This window comes from Andrographis paniculata, unplaced genomic scaffold, assembly GCF_009805555.1.
Source record: "Andrographis paniculata isolate CXL003 unplaced genomic scaffold, ASM980555v1 Contig75END, whole genome shotgun sequence".
Taxonomy (NCBI): domain Eukaryota; kingdom Viridiplantae; phylum Streptophyta; class Magnoliopsida; order Lamiales; family Acanthaceae; genus Andrographis; species Andrographis paniculata.
In genome coordinates this window covers 2,419,868-2,437,528 of record NW_026137612.1, presented here as the reverse complement: position 1 = coordinate 2,437,528, position 17,661 = coordinate 2,419,868, and the positions used below count along the sequence as shown (strand labels likewise).

The 17,661-nt window shown below is 33.1% G+C and overlaps 2 protein-coding genes across 2 annotated transcripts; both read left to right on the top strand.

Moving 5' to 3' along the window:
- The first annotated feature begins 266 nt into the window (after positions 1-266).
- LOC127266298 (uncharacterized) lies at positions 267-7,531 on the top strand. Its single transcript, XM_051296491.1, has 22 exons — positions 267-384; positions 460-1,196; positions 1,904-1,975; positions 2,106-2,310; positions 2,390-2,489; positions 2,733-2,828; positions 2,915-3,007; positions 3,139-3,231; positions 3,327-3,419; positions 3,535-3,616; positions 3,845-3,904; positions 3,983-4,035; positions 4,136-4,302; positions 4,705-4,918; positions 5,046-5,103; positions 5,189-5,242; positions 5,360-5,605; positions 6,114-6,178; positions 6,316-6,372; positions 6,490-6,583; positions 6,830-6,970; positions 7,061-7,531. Exons 2-22 carry the CDS (start codon positions 585-587, stop codon positions 7,196-7,198), a joined length of 2,793 nt encoding a protein of 930 aa, XP_051152448.1. The 5' UTR covers positions 267-384; positions 460-584; the 3' UTR covers positions 7,199-7,531.
- Positions 7,532-13,156: 5,625 nt separating this feature from the next.
- Positions 13,157-17,354, top strand: LOC127266219 (probable pectinesterase 15). The gene is made up of 4 exons (XM_051296378.1): positions 13,157-13,561; positions 13,702-13,873; positions 15,702-16,165; positions 16,811-17,354. Exons 1-4 carry the CDS (start codon positions 13,158-13,160, stop codon positions 17,079-17,081), a joined length of 1,311 nt encoding a protein of 436 aa, XP_051152335.1. The 5' UTR covers position 13,157; the 3' UTR covers positions 17,082-17,354.
- The last annotated feature ends 307 nt before the right edge of the window (positions 17,355-17,661 follow it).

Below are 17,661 nucleotides of genomic sequence, written 5' to 3'. Positions count from 1 at the left end.
TATTAATTCATTTATACTATTTTTATATTTATTATTTTAATTAAAAAATTAATTTTAATAATTTTTTTAATAAATATATAATTTATTTTTAAAAATATATTAAAAAATTAACAAAATAATTAATTTATGGCTCAGGCGTGCATAGCAGGGCTGCCCAATAGTTTACATATATACACAATCTCATATTGAGGGGTATAAATGCCAATTTAAATGGCTATCAGTACCCCAAACCCTCGTACTAGTGTTTTGGTATATACATACATTCTACTTAAAAATATAATATTAACATAATAGTAATTATTATGATGAGTATGGCTACTGATTTCTTCAGCATTCTGACTTCCGTACCCACCGCTTGCTCGTTCCCGTGTCTCATCCTCGAGGGTTTCGCCCGCCCCCCGATTTCTTCGTTTCTTGCAACTAAATCTGAAATTAACGCCTTTTCTTGCACTGATGCAGCTCAATTTCTCGCTTTGATGAACGCCTGTTGACGTGGACTAGTCTGATTTTCTTTTGCTGGTGCTAAATTTGCAAGCGCAGCTACAGCACAGCTGAATTTGGAAGAAGTGGAGGAGAAAGTGGTAATGGAGCCCGAATTGGGCGCTGCAGTAAACTGTACGGTCGGATCTGGACTCGAATCGAGATCCGGCGAGCTCGAATCGGATGGTTCGGATTTGTTGCGCGATTGCTGCGTGCCGAGGGTCAGACCGACCGAGGCGGATGGCTTCGCCGTTTATACGAGGAGGAAGAAGCTGAAGAGCGAGGATGTTATCGGACTTTGGGACAAACTCCATGGCGGTTCTGGAAATTCAGGTGAAGTTGCGGTGGGAGTGAGTTCCAACGGTGGAGTTGCAGGTAATGGCGGCAAAGGCGATAATGTGGATAGAGTCGAGGGCACTTTAGGCATTTCGTGTCTTGCGGATGGGCTCGGAGCCGGTGAGGATCCGACGGTCGCTGATGGACGGAAGAGTGATGAATCAGGAATTGAGAACGGGAATTCTGGAGATTCTCAGGACACTGCTGGTTTCGATGAGCGTGGGAAAAAGACGACGGCGTCAGGTGGTCCGAAAACGAGGAAGATGGAGATGAAGATGTCTAAGAAAATTCTCGTCAAAGGGGGGCCGACAACTGTGAGGGAGCTTTTTGAAACTCAGTTGCTGGATGGGTACCCAGTCTTCTACAATGGCGGGAAAAGGGTATAATGCTTGATACCCAGCCATCATCTTTTTTCCTTTTTGGATTGCGTTGTTGCTATTATTTAAGGAATTTATGCTGTCACAGTTTCTATGGTGGGTTGGGTGGGTTGGTAGGAGTCTTAATAAGTCGGAGGCCAAATAAAAAATTGCTTTAATATGTATATTAGATAGAACTCAAGGTCGAATCAAAACATTTTTTGAGTCAGTTCTAGTCTGTACGATAAAAGTTCGAGTTGAATTAAAAGGTGAAATGCTCGTCTTGAATTAGGTGTGGTTGAGGTGTGTCAAACTTGATTAATCTCTAATCCCAAAAACTGAACTTTTATTTAGTGTTTGTGTTCATTGAAGGTGGATGTAAATATGATTTCACTGATGGATAAATGAATTGGTGATGAATGGAAGTTATTGCTGGTTCAAAAATCTTGTGCCGTAAATTCTAGCGTTGTAGTAAGGGTTGCCATCATATTTAGCACAAACCTGGATTCATGGAAGCAGGGATTTCTTAATCCTCTTCGGTACCTGCTTGGTCTTGTGGGGCTGCAAAGATAGGGGGCACTAGGTTGGATAATATTATGAAATACAAGTCTTATTAGCATGTTAGTGATTAATAAACCTGAGTTCTTGTTTGTTTGTTTAATGATGATTTTGAAAAAGCATTATATATGAATTCAGCTTAAATTGCTTTTAACTAGTTGCTATTCTCCTAGGGATTCCCACTACGCGGAATTATTCAGAAGTTTGGAATTCTGTGCTCATGCAGTGCTTGCAAGGGAGAAAAGGTGAGTGTTGAATGTTTTAAGGCTTTCTTTTCCACATGATTAATCACAGCAAACCTGTCTGTAACCTTAGCTTTCAGATAATTAGCACATAACACCCAGGATTTTGTCTTGTCTTTACTTTATACTCTAGGTGGTTCCGCCTTGCCAGTTTGAAATTCATGCCTGTAAATCATATAGACGGGCATCACAGTACATATGCTTTGAGAATGGGAAAAGCCTACTTGACGTGGTCAAAGAGTGCCGGAAATCATCAGCAAAGTCATTAGAAGAGACGATACAAAACTTTGTAGGTCCAATGCCTGAAAAGGAATCAGTCATTTGCCGGAATTGCAATGGTGAGCTTTAGTTGTTCCACAAAGTTCTTGAGGCATTTCTGCAAATCTAGTTTTGCATTATATCTTATTCCCTTTACAGGGTCATTTCTTGCAACATCTGTTTCGAAACTGGATCTGCTTTGTGATTCCTGCATGGTTATAATGAATTCAGAAGTTGATGCAGAAAGTCTGAAGTCGAGGTAATATGCTGCTCGACGTCACCCTCATCACTTGTGTTTGTTGGAGTTGACTTGTTTATTGGCTTTAATTTTCTTCAAGTTATGCATAGTTTACAGCTTACTGTAAATTTGAAGCATAACATAAGTGTGTTTATGTTGAATTGCATGCCTTCTTTCTATGCTTTAGTGGGCAACAATGCTTTTCTAGGTTTTATACTTCATTAAGCAAAGAAGTATCTAATGATATAATTGTATCTTTTTCAGGCCTTTGGAACCACTTTTGGGTTTAACAATGCCTGAAAATGGTGAAGTGCTTAACAGCCTGCAGCAAAAGAGTCGTCGAGGAAGGAAGAAAAGAAAGTCTGTATTTTGTTTGCTCTGAGAATTCTTTTCCTAGTCGCTGAACAAACAATATGTTACAACGTCATTTCCTTTACTTTTTTCAGGCATGCAGAGTTGAACGGCAATGCAAATTCACCAGCAACTTCCTCGATGCAGATTTCAAAACGAAAGAAAAGAAAATGGAAGATTACAAATTTGTGGGTTATGTTAACAATTTTATTTTTAAAGGGACTTGTTTCTCTGATGCTTTCAATGAGAACTGTATCTTGCAACTCTTTTGAGATATTTTCTCATTTGCTTATGTGTGCTTTTTTTCCCTTATATTAAGGGTGTCACAATCAGCTTCTGGTCCAATGCGGGGAAATGATAGTGAATTTTCACAGGACTCCTTGAAGAAGAAGACCCAGAGGAAGATATTAAAGTTGTTACATTTTGCATATATCTGTGCTTTACATTTCCTGACAATAAGAATGAAATGGCTAACTTCCTTGATAATATAATAAATACTATGTATAGGTTGTCAGATGATTCTTTCCTGTCGAAGATTGTAAGCAATGAATCTCCATCTGTTTCTTTGCAATCAAAAAATTCATCAAAGATGACTGCAAGGTTGGTATATCTATGATTTTATACCTGTCATAGTAAAATTTACCTGAAGGATGATGTTTGTATTTCGGTTCTGGTATATGAAAAATTATATTTGTTTCCTATTTCATTTACGTAGAGATCAGAAGATGCACAAGCTGATCTTTGAGAGTGGTGGATTGCCGGATGGAACTGAAGTTGCTTATTATTCTCGTGGCAAGGTTTGTCTAGAGATTTAATAATAAATGCATGTCTACTAATACTTTCTGAATGTTTTGGATCTTACTGTAGCTTAATTATTGGTTCTGTTTTTCATTTTCTAAATCTTGGTTCTTTTCCTACTCTAATAAAATCCACCGACTTTCCCATATATTTATATATATACACATATGCATACTGCATTTACAATTTTCTATTCCTGTACACTAATATATTGTTGTTCTTTATAGAAATTGCGCGATGGCTATAAATTGGGATCAGGAATAATTTGCTATTGCTGCAAAACTTTGGTGACTATTTTTATTTATCATGTAATATTATGTGGTTCTTTTGTCTGGCATTTTGAATTATTTTCATACTTTAATCAGGTTAGTCCATCTCAGTTTGAAGCTCATGCTGGCTGGGCTGCTCGCCACAAACCGTTAGTTTCTCTCCAATTCGGAGATTGTACTAATTCTTCCGTCTTTTCTGTTTCCACCTATAAGCAGTGCCTTCTTTTTCTCTATTTTCTCTTCCTGCAGCTATACGAATACATACACATCAGATGGGCAGTCTCTCCATGAATTTGCAAAGTGTTTGCTACAACGCCACAAGAGTTCCTCAAAAAAGAATAACACTATATGCTCCATTTGTGCAGATGGTGGGAAACTTGTATTTTGTGATAGTTGCCCTCGTTCTTTCCACAAAGGTAGGTCGACATCTATGCTTACCTATTTGTTAACCTAAAGCACTGTTCATTAGTTGAATATGTTTAGTCGCATTTTCTGGCTATGGATTACTTTTTACTTTTTCCTTTCCAAGTCAGAATGGTTGATTGCTTTAATTGCTTTTTAATTTGGCTAATGTTGTTTGTTTTACATTCTAAAGGACATTGTGTATATCAGTATAATAAACACATTAAGACCTCAATTGGTCTTGCATGTTGAAGTGATTAAAGAATGAAGCAAAGTTAACAATTGAATGGCATGCTATTGAAAATAATTATGATGTACGGTTTATTCTGTAATTGACCATCATGGAAAAATTATGCCTATTAAATCAGTTATATCTAATGATAATGTGTGTTATGTATGCCCATGTTATGCTGAAGAGTGTGCATCCTTGTCGAGCGTCCCTCGTGGTAAATGGCATTGCATCTATTGTCAGAATATATTTCAGAGGGAGAGGTATCTTGAGCAGAATGCCAATACCGTTGTGGCTGAAAGAGGTCTAGATACTGGTTCAGGAGAACAGATAACAAATCGCTGCACTCGCATTGCGAAGAACCAAGGAGACGAAGAAATAATAGCATGTGTGATTTGCAGGCAATGCTCATACATAAATTTTGCATCATTGATACCTAAAACTATAAGCTGGTTCTAGTTCAAATAAATTTAGACAACCAGTCCTGTTGCTGCTATCTGATTAATTAATGGACTTTTTCATTTACAGATGTGTTGGTTTTAGTAAATATGGATTTGGTCCACGCACTGTGATAGTGTGTGATCAGGTATTTTTCTTGGTCCATTGACATCTTTTTTGTTGGATTCCGAATTAACTCGCGCTGACTTGTTTGTTATTTCATGCCTTGCCAGTGTGAAAAGGAGTATCATGTGGGCTGTTTGAAAAAACACAAGTTGTATTTAAAGGTGTGCAGATTTAAACAGAAGGACTAGATACTTATATTTAGCAGCAGCAAGCTTTTCATTTCCCTTCAACTTTCTTGCATTTCTTGTTCTCAAAGTACATATGCACTTGTGGTGCAGGAACTTCCAGAAGGACAATGGTACTGCACCCAGGATTGCAAATGCATGTTTTCTGGTTTGCAGGATCTATTAAATTCTGGGGCACAGAAGCTCTCAGATTCTTCTTTGGATATAATAAAGAAAAAACTAGTAGAAAGCAATGGTTTTGGTGATGTTGGGTTTGATGTGAGATGGAGGCTTTTGAATGCAAAAGTTGCTTCTCGTGAAACAAGAGTATTGCTGTCACAGGCTGTAGCTGTATTGCATGTAAGATTTATTGCATTATATTACTCCTTTCAGTTTAAATTTGTTTATATATTCATAAACTTGACATAGATTAAGTCTACAACAGGAAATCATTAATCGTGTGAATAGGCTTTAATATGACATGTCTTGTTTCCAGCCTAGAATGTTCTTTTTGTGAAACCAAGTTCATTTCATTTATAGAATGCATATCTGTTGAAATTAGGCTTGTCATTTGATGTTGGGTTCTGATAGAACTTTGCGCTAGTGTGAAATTTGCATTGTTCCAAAATCATGCTAATGAAAATTTATTTTCTTGACTAATCAGATCATATTTGAGTGTTTTTAAAATCCATGTTTTTACGACCTGAAACTTTTAAGCTTTATATCAATGCATGTTTTGACTCCTTGGCCAGATCATGAGGTGTCTGTGGCTCCGCTGATGCCTCAGAAATTACATTTCTTTTTTGTCATATTCACACAATGGGAAGTATCTGCCATTATTAAAATTATTTGTTGATTTGTGTTCTAGGAATGTTTTGACCCTATTGTTGATCCGCAAACTGGCCGTGATTTCATTCCTTCAATGGTATATGGGTATGTGCACAACTTAGATCTTGTGGCAGGTTTATGTTTCTTGCAATTGTAATGACCATCTAGCTTTATCTGCTATTGTACCCTCCTACAGATCTCTCACCCTTTCTGATTCTCTCTCTTATCTCTCTCTCTGACAGGAGGAATATAAGGGGACAAGACTTCAGTGGAATGTATTGTGTAATGTTGATAGTGAAGTATGAACCACCTTGCATTTTTCTTTTTTTGTACAACAATTTTATCTTAGTCTCGCAATATATATGATTTTTTTTTTTTTTTTTTTCTTTGGCTGACAACTTATTCCCATCTTGCAGTTCAACTGTTGTATCAGCTGGGATCCTCCGGCTTTTTGGACAAGATATGGCGGAGCTCCCATTGGTTGGAACACGCACCAGCTATCAGGGCAAAGTAAGCTTTTCTGAATGATGTAAATAGTCATTCTATTACCGTAAAACTTGGCTTCACTAGTTACAAGAACTCTTGATACTGAAATCGAAAAAGTATTATAACCCATGGGCATACAACAGTTCATGGTTTAAATTCGGGCATCGGTAATTTAGGTAGCTCATACAAATGTCAGACGGAATTATTTTAGTAGCTACACCTTATTAGTTGTATCATGCTGTCCTCACAATATAGAACCTGTCTCCACAGGGATACTTCCAAGCCCTTTTCTCCTCCATCGAGAAAATACTTACAGATTTGAATGTCAAAAGGTTGGTTCTTCCTTCAACTGACAATTCAAAGTCTATATGGATAAACAAGTTCGGATTTGAAGAGATACCAGAAAAGCAGGTACACTAGTAACTGGTCTACACCAAGGTTTCTTTCTTGCTTTGCTGAAATAGAAAATTTAAAATTCTCAGCTCGCCATCCTTAACGCAGGTTGCTGAATACAAGATAACCTGCTGGCAGCTAACAACTTTCAAGGGATCACGCATGCTCCAAAAAGCAATTCCAAGCCGCCTTACTACCGATCACAATCAATCTGATTCCAGCATTCCCTTGCTGCAGCAGGCGTAGTTAAACACAATCCATTTTCATGAGCGTAAATAGCTTCTGCCTCCCTTCTACTATTACATCGTTCCTTTAAATTATTTCAACAGATACCTGAAACTGTTGTGTTGTAGCAAAATTTTAGTCGTATTTTAGTAGAGATTGTGATTGTCTTATCCTACTTTAGAGAAAAATGGTTAAAACACATGTCTGCCACCCCTGGCCAGTAACTTATTATTATTATGATAAATGAGGGAACCATGAATTCTTCTCATCTGGAGTTTGGCCTAGTTACGTCACATGTGTAAGTAACCTATTAGCTACGCTTAAAATAATAATAATAAGGTGTACATCGAATGTGAATGTGAAGTTGTGAAAACACATTTACCCATTTTGAGTTTAATTTCACTTACTGCCTCTAATTTTGACATTTTCACTGAGCTAATAGTAATAATGGGATGCTTCCTTGATCTCTACGTTTGTTTGAAGAAATGAAAATAATTGTGTGGTGATGGATTGATTGATTGTTTGGTATTGTTATGATTATTATAATTAATTTGTTTGAGCTGTTTTTGATTGTGGGAAATAGAAGACGTATGTCCATTTATATAATGTTTTCCAGTGGTCTAAGCATTGATTGAATGTGTTGTGATATGATATGATATGAGTTAGTTTTGTTTTGGAAGTGGGATTTGAGTGTGAAACTTGTCACTTTACCCAAAGGAGACAATAATTAAAGGACACAGCCAGCCAGCCACCCACCCTTGTGATGTAATTACACACTTTGATTGTGGAATTAGTTGCCCCGCCCCATTCATCAACCATGCTTTTTTTTCTCCTTCCTTACGCCACACACTCCACTACAGTAATAATGGATCGATCTATGTGATCAGTCCCTACAAGTTCGCATTTGTAACGTGTCAGAAGCTGATACATGTCCTGCGTCTAGGCTCAAGCTGGTCGTCTGTTGTGCGCAACAAGCTTGAGTATACTGAATAATGCGGGATAAATAAGGCAGGACGCGTACTTGCCCGTTGATTAGCCGTACAGTATTGGAGTTCTTACATATGGAACGGACTATGGCCGAAAACTTTAGTAGAAATGTCAGTTCGTAACACTCTCCTCTACTCAAAGTCGCAAATGCCCTCGTGCGATGCCACTTGAGTGCACTCGCCTCCTCGCCTTGGGATTCATTAGACTATTCTTATCAATAATATACACATATTTTATTTCATAGTTTACCCTAAAGAATTTTAGGGTGTTTGGTACGTATAATTAAATTGCTAGAATCTAATGGTAGAGAAAATGAATTGATTTGAAGTATAAGAGTTTGGTAAAATAAAGGATTCAATATTATCATATATCTATGCATCTATATACAAAAATGTATAAATTTATTATTTAAACAATATCAGATACAGGTTCATTTGATGATAATTGCAACAAAGGCCATATATCACCGCGTTGCGTATACCAGCATTTGAAATTAAAGAAAAAAAAAAGAAAAGTTTTAAAAATGATGTAAGACTGTCTCTCTCATTAGGATGATGATGAGCAAAATTCGAAGGTTTCTTGTAAAGAAAGAAAATGCGTTAGAAAACAAATTTGTGTTATTTATGAGAAGAAAATATGTGCTTTGAAATAGTATTGTTTTTTGTAAAATTGTTTGAAGTAGTTTCAGAATGAATGACTTTTTCGAAAAACCATTCAGAATATATGTAAATAAAGACAAATATGTGTGAAAAATACTGTTAAGTTTGTAGAAGAAATACTATTAAAATAGAGTTTGTTTGCTAAAAATTGCATTTCAATATATTTGAATTGAAAACAAATCAGTGAATAAAATACTATTAAATCTACTTTATAACCATCAAACCGCTAACATATATAGTTGAGGATCTATTTAGCATATTTCATATTTTACATTATATTTTACAATGACCAAAATGCACATCCTGTAGTTTCAACACTATTATAATAAAATATCATCACTTTTCTTAAAATAAATATTACATTAAAAAAAAAAAAAAAAAAAAAGAAGAAGAAGAAGAAAGAGGACGATGAGATACAGACTTGGCTTAGCGTGTGGCTTATGCAACCTCCCATTTGCTGCCCATAACACATAATATCGTCATCTTCTTCCTTCATTATGAACGTGTTTATCCCTTTATTATTTTTTGGTTTGAATTTTTTTAAATAATAAATTAAATATAATAATTTTATTAAAAAAAATTGAAACTTACACACTCTCTCCGTTTCCCTGAAACAAGCCATTTGAGGTTTCGTAATATATTAAAAAATAATATTTTCTTCGTGGTAAATACTCTAACATGGTAACACCCCGCAATATTTTATTTTTTTGTTTATTTTAAACTCACTGCAACATTTTTGAATTTAAAATAATTAATTATATATATATAACTTCACTTTTTCACATTATCTCACTCAAATAAAATAAATAAATATATCTCTCCAATCATACCATCCAATCTCTAAATTATTTCAAAATAATACTATCCATAACTCAAATGTTGCACGGTGTTTGAAACAGAGGAAGTAGTATTTTATTAGTGAGTGAAAGTGTATAAAATATTTTGATATTTTTGCCACGTGACTTTTTTATAAAGTAATTATACGTGTAATGGTAAAAAAAAGGATAAAGATATTATAAGTATGATGAGACCGAAGAAAATAATAAAAATGATACTTTATGATGGAGGGAGTACTTAAAAAAAAAAAAAGTATATAATAGATTTCTTTTTTAATATTTTGTTGCATTTCATAATTAATACTCTCTTCGTGCCAAGATAATAATAACATAATACTCCCTTCATCCCATAACAAGGTATTCATTTACCTTTTGCGTCATTGTATTTAACGTTAAAAATATCCTTATATTTGTATAATTTTTTATACAAATATCATTATATTAGTATTATAAGACACTAATAGAAATATTTTTGCAATTTTTTCTTGATTTGTAATACGTTTTGATATAATAATTAATATCCAAAGATCAACACGCAAAAAGTAAATAACTACTTAGTTATAGGACAAAAGGAGTATTTAATTAGTTAATAATATTAGTTATGATATTATTTTATTATTTTTTTATAATTAATAATAATGATATTTTTAAAATAAATTTAATATATATGATTAAAAAATTTAGAATATGTATTTAAATATTTTAAAAATTATATTGTAATAAAAAATATGTGCAATATGAATATCATTTTATAGAGATTCTTTTTCTATAATACAAGTAAATAAAAAAAATATTTTTATTTATTTTTAATTAACATAAACTAATTTATAAAAGAGATAGAGTTTAAAATGTAGATAAAAATCTTTGTTTTTGAGGAGATATATAAATAAAAGAATTTTGAGTGAGTCCCACGTGATTTATGATGTTATATGTTACGTATTTGATGTGATTTATTTAATTAAAATTTGATTTATGATATAATATATATAAGATTAAAAAATTCAAAAATGTGTATTTAATTATTTTAATGACTGTATTTAATATAATATACTCCCTCTGTCCGAACTAGTTTGTCCACTTTATCTGAGTCACAAACTTTTAGGTATTACGTAATAAATAAATAAGTCATTAAAAACTGTATTAATAAAAATAATTATGATAGAATAAAAATAATTATAAATTAAGATTAATATGATTAAATAATTTAATAAAATAAAAAATTATAAATTATAAATTTTAAAATGTGATTAAAATGTATAATTATATTTCTAAAAATATAAATATCAAATTACGTGGGACGAACCGAAATAGAAAGAGTGAACAAATTATATGGGACGGAGAGAATATATAATATGGATATTATTTTGTAGATAATAAATTTTTATATAATAAAAATTATTACAAAATAAAAAATAGATAAATTAATATTTACAAATAAATAGAGAATTTATTTATTGAAGAGAAAGAGAAAAAAAAAATTGAATAAATTTTGAATGGATATATAATACTCCCTCCGTCCCAAAAGTACGAGATTTAAGAAATATTGATATTATATTGGTAGTTGGTAAAAAATAAAGATAAATGAGTTTTTTGCCCTTGCAAGTATATTAGTGTAAAAAGTAATGGCAATTGTGTAATAATAATGAAAAAATAGAGATAATTTTATGGTGATATAATTATTTATGAAAATCAGACTATTGCTTTAGGACGGACAAAAACGGTAAACAAGACTATTGTATTAGGACGAAGAGAGTATAATATTAGTAGTTGTTACGCACAAATAATAATAATAATAAAAATAAAAATAAGGATAGCAGGATCTTAAAGAAAGTTAGACACGAAGTCGGGTGGAAAAAGAGAAAAATTTGCGCTCAGGTCGGTTGGTCCTCGGTCAGTTGGTCTGGTCGGTTGGTCCTCGGTCGGATCGGCAGGTCGGAAAGTCTGCGGTCGGATAGGCAGGTCGGTTGGTCCTCGGTCGGTTGGTCCGGTCGGTTGGTTCGCAGGTTGGAAGGTCCGCAGGTCGGATAGTTGCGAGTTGGACGGTACGCAAGTCGGATAGTCTGCGAGTCGGACGGTCTACAGGTCGGACGGTCCGCAGGTCGGAAGATCCGCAGGTCGGATAGTCAGTAGGTCAGATCAATAAGTCGGATGGTCTGCAAGTCGGGAGGTTTGCGGCTGGAACAACAAGTCGGAAGGTCTGCGGTCCGACCAACAAGTCGCTTGGTTGGGGCGACCAAAAATCGTTTGGTCTAGCGACCAGTTAGTCTCTAGAATGGTCGGATGGGCCAGTTGAGTTCTGGAACTGGTGGAAACATTTGGCGAGATGGTGTAAGACACGTGTCAATGAAGGAAGATTTAGTGGGCGGTTGCTGTAACCAACCAGGCGAAGGTTCTGAAACGTTTTTTTGAAGGAATATTTAAGGATGTGGATTTTTTATCTTCAATCATCTTCAATCGACATCAAAGTCAAGAGATTCAGGGATCATCATTTAAATTTTCAGCATTTTAATTTCCAGTTAAATTTCTTATGTACCGTACAGTGTTTAGAGATTCCTAATTTCAGGCATTAATTAATCAAGTTCGAAGATAAATTCCTATTTTTGAATTTTACTTTTTGTTTGTTGAAAAAATACATTAGTATTAACCGGTTGTGAGATGTCAACCAAACATACCCAATTTTTAATTTTAGAGTAAAAAATAAAACTCTTAATACTGTACAACTTAGAAATAAAATTCTCAACTTCGTTAGATATCATAAATAAAACTCTCAATCTCCTTAGAGTTTAAAACAAGACGATCTAACGATGAATATAAAAATTGAAAGTAAAAAATAATATTGATGAAAAACAAATATTATTGACAAACAACAGCATACATACTTGAGGATCTCGAAATAAAAAGACTTTTGGATATTATAAATTAAATGTACTTAAAAAAAAAATAGTGTGTTACATCAAAATTATATATTATTAATAAATTTGAATGTACTTAAAATAAATATATTGTGTTATACCAAAAATATATATAATTAATAAATAGATCGTTCCGTAACTGTACTAGGGTGTGAAGTTAACTTGTGAAAATAAGATTATGTTTACTTAGCATTTTTTAATAGAACAATATTTTATAAATATTATTAAAAATATAAAATATAAACAAGTTAATATAATTATTCATTTTTTAATATAAAATATTTTTTTTATACTTTAAATAAAAAATCAATTCATTTAAAAATATTGAATGAACAAACTGATTTAATAATAATAATAATAATAATAATAAGCATGTAGTATAATCAATATAATTAAATATAGAAAATCTGTAGACAATCTCAAAGCAAGCAGAATGTGTATTTGTTAATTTCAATAATTATTTCCCATTCCCCTTCCGACCACAGGCACAACAATAATCACTCTCTCTGCCCATCACTTTTCTTACAACCTACGTCACCCGCACCCCCTATAAACAGCCCCCTAACCCCACCCCCCAGCACCCACCATGACCCTCAAGAACTCAGCTCTCTTATGGCTCACCGCCATAGCCATTCTCTTCCTCTCCATTGCTCTCTCTCTCCTCCCCTCTCACTCCTCCATTCAAGCCTTCCACAATGTCGCAGCTAAGCTTCGCCTCCACCACATCTTCCATGGCATCAATTATTTCTACACAAAACCCCACCACCACCACCACCACCACCACCACCGCCGCCGGCGCCGCCGCCGCGGATCGTGCGAAGCCCTGAGGAAATCGAGCCTCATATCTCTGTACAACGTGAGCACAGTCTACACGGTGGTGGCCAGCGGCGGCAAGTGCGCGAATTTTAGCAGCGTCCAGAAAGCGGTGGATGCTTTGCCGGATTTCAGCGATTCCTGGACACTCATTGTAATTGATTCAGGCACTTATAGGTAAAAAGTAGTAATTCAACTATATCTAGATAGATAATCCAAATTCTCTTTTTTCTTCCTTAAATTACCATTTATGGAAGGGAAGGACTACTGGATCATAATAATAATAATGATAAATTTGTTTGTGTGTACGTACGTAGGGAAAAGGTGGTGGTGAGCCCTAACAAGACGAAGGTGATAATGCAAGGGCAGGGATACCTCAAGACTGCTATAGCATGGAATGACACAGCCAATTCTACAGGAACAACTGCCCTCACTTACACCTTTGCAGCTCTGCCTCCTAATTTCCTTGCCTATAACATCAGCTTTGTGGTATTTTAATTTTATTCATTCTCCTAATTAATGCAGTATTTATTTATGCTATTTCCTCTTTTTAATATTTCTCTGAAGAATCAAGGTTTCATTTTTCTTTTTTTATTATATAATTATTGTAATTTTTTATTTTTATTTTTATTTTTTTTATAAAAATTAACATAGTACTTTCTCTGTTCTAATTAAGTTGATATTTTTTTTTTTGTTTGTGGCACTGTATTTAAAATAGTGAAGTTTACTATAGAAATTAATGATAGTAATACATAATACTAGTTTTTATTTATTTATTTATGTAAGTAATGATATTAATATTTTTAAAATAAAATTAATATATATATGTATATATAATTAAAAAAATTTAGAATATATATTTTAAATATTTTAAACCCTATATCGAAGTAAAGTGTAATTTTATTTTGTAGGAATTAAATAATTTATTTTATTTATTTATAATTAATATAAACTAATTTTTTAAAAAATATTAGAAGTTTTAAATGTAAAAATAAATACTTATTTATTGAGGAGAGATAAAAAAAATAAAAATTTCTGAGTGAGTTCTATGATATTAAATTGATTGATGAAAGATGAAAATACATTTTTTTCTTGTAAGTTTACATATAATATATTAGCAATTTAATATTGATAAATTTATGTGCCAGTCAAATATTCACATTTGTTAATAGTAGTCAAAACTAAAATACTAAACCATCAAATACTCTTTATGTGCCATCAAATGTCTACATTTGTTTTATTTTGTAGCAAATTGAAAAACATTGCTACTACTATTTTATTGGTAAGTAGAGTATTTAAGGGTATCTTGAAAAGTTTGTCATTAATACTTTATGTATAAAATAATGATATACATAATAATATATTTGTAATTTATGTAAAAATTTAAAATATTTTTAGTATAATAGAAATGTATAATTTTGGATGTCAAAACGAAAATGAAAAATATATTGTTTTGAGTGTTAGTTGATATATTTTAGATATTCAATTTTAGATTTAGTAGATTTATATCTAGATTTGATCTTATTAGTAGATTAGATTACTTAGATTTGAGTCTATCGAGTCTGTTTTATATTGTCTAAATATAAGCTTCTTATTTTGATGATCAATAACACAATCTTATTATTTTCTCCCAAAATTTCTAAGAAGTGTGATAGAAGTCCTACTTTATTGATGTATGTAACTCTACTATATTTAGTTTTGTAGTTAATACTAGCACTAAGTTGAAAGGCGAATTAGTTTTTCCTTTTTCATTTGTGTGTTTAAATGTCTGTTAAGTTTTGTTAATTTATTTTAAAAGTTACTTAATTTAGGAGTTTGTTAATAAGGAGACAATTGGTAATGCTTATTAGCACTCAAAACACTTTTTCATTACTTCTGTTTTTAAACTTTATTAAATTTTAATTGTTTATGATTAAATTATTAAGTTTCTATTAAGATTTTTAAAATTTTAAAATATTGCTAATAGATAAAGAAAATATCTATAAAAACACCTGTGTAAACTGAGTCATATTTGTTCAAAGACACATTGTTAAATTTATATAAATGTATTTGGGTACATGATTAAAAAATAATGATATTTTAATAAGTGAGGTATGAAAAGAAAAAAAAAAAGTATTATGAAAAAATTATTAAAGAATTAAGTAAAAATAATGAGATAAATAGTAAAAATAAATAAGTTATTATTTATTAAAATAATAATATTATTATCAATAAATAAAGTATGTTATTATATATAAATAAGTTATGTATAAGTCTAACGAGAAAAAAAAAAAAAAGTAGAAAGACGGAATGAATGTGATAATTAATTAATGTGTAGAACAGCGCGGGAGCACCTGATCCGGGGGCGGTGGGAGGACAGGCGATAGCACTGAAGGTTTCCGGCGACCAATCAGCGTTCTACGGCTGCGGGTTTTACGGCGAGCAAGACACCCTCAATGACGACCGCGGCCGCCATTATTACAAAGATTGCTTTATCCAGGGCTCCATCGACTTCATCTTCGGGAATGCCAGATCCCTATTCCACGACTGCCGGATCAATTCCACCGCCAAAGACCTCCCCTCCGGCGGCGGCGTCGGCGGCAGCATCACCGCCCACGGGCGCGACTCCGCCGCTGAGAATTCTGGATTCTCTTTCGTCAATTGCAGCATCTCCGGCTCCGGCCAGGTCTGGCTCGGCCGGGCTTGGGGCCACTACGCCACCGCCGTTTTCTCCCGGACGTACATGTCCTCCGCCGTCGCCGCCGACGGCTGGAACGACTGGCGCGACTCCTCCCGTGACCGGTATGTATGTGTATCGTCATTTCATTATTTACACGAAATTATATATATATTGAAATTAGAGTGTTTATTAAGATTGTTGGGGTAAAATTATACATACAACATATATATATATATATATATACCATAACTGATTTTAGCATATGCACATGTCAACACAATACAATTGCATATTATTGAATTGACAAGGATGCTGTCTTATGAATTCCAAATATATTAAGACTGATCAACACTTCATATTTTACACCCTCTTTATATATTGAAAATGCTATCTCAGCTTTATATGTATATCTAAATATAGTAGATTAAGAAAATAATATACGGATGAGTGAGCTTGTACAAGATAGAAAAGCTCAAATACCCTTTGGTTTAATTAAAAGTGCAATGTGATATGATATTAGGGTTAATAGAAGATCACCATAGATTATAAATAGAAAAGAAAAGATTATTTAGGTGTCACGGTTAAATAGAAAGGAAGATATGCTTTTTCTTTTATTTAATTAAATATTGATTTTGTGCAAATAAATAATATATTTTTAGTATGAATTGTGAAAGTTGAATTCTAAAAACAGTATTTAGAAATGGTAAAAAACAGTTAACTGAATGTAAATGGAGTATGATTTTCTTCTTGATTGGATCTCATCTCAGAACGGTGACATTTGGGGAGTTTGAGAACTACGGGCCAGGAGCAAATTATACATACCGAGTGGGGTACGCCAAGCAGCTGAAGGAATCGGAGGCGGAGCCATACATGAATATTTCTTACATAGATGGAGAAGAGTGGCTGCTTCTGCAGCCTGATGCTGAAGAATCCTCCGACCAATCCTTAATTAACGACGACGACGACGACTTCCTCTTCCTAGGTTTAGCAGAAGACGACGATGATTATGCTGCATCTTCGTCTATCCAGACTTACTGATTGATCATATTCATAGACAAACACATAACATATATATATATATATATATTAATTCTTTCTTGTGATTAATTACTAATAGTGCGTAGTTCCTGCAGGCTGATCTCGATTATATATATACACAACTTCTCATATACATACGTATTCGTATATGACGATATTATTAATTACAAGTACGTATAGCATATTGTAATGTATTTGTATACACTGTATGATAGAATGATGAGCTACTAGTATTCAGTTTCAAAATAAAGGGATTGTTTTATTGTGTTTTAAGAGTGTGTTTGCAGTGTTTTCATCTTAAAAATATATAAAATATAATATATATATATATATACATTCAACAATAAAAGATTAAAAATTAACAAAAATACACGAAATATTAATTTTTTATGAAAGAAAATCAGTGAAAAAAATAAAAAATTATATTAGTTATTTTCTTTTCTCTGTTTTGATCGGATATATTAGTTCACTTTGATGAAACAATTGATTACACTTCCAATCATATAAAAATTCCGCGGGATCAGGTGAGAACGGTGGTCAAGAATTTGATGGAGGAGACTACGGCAGCCGTCGAGAGGCG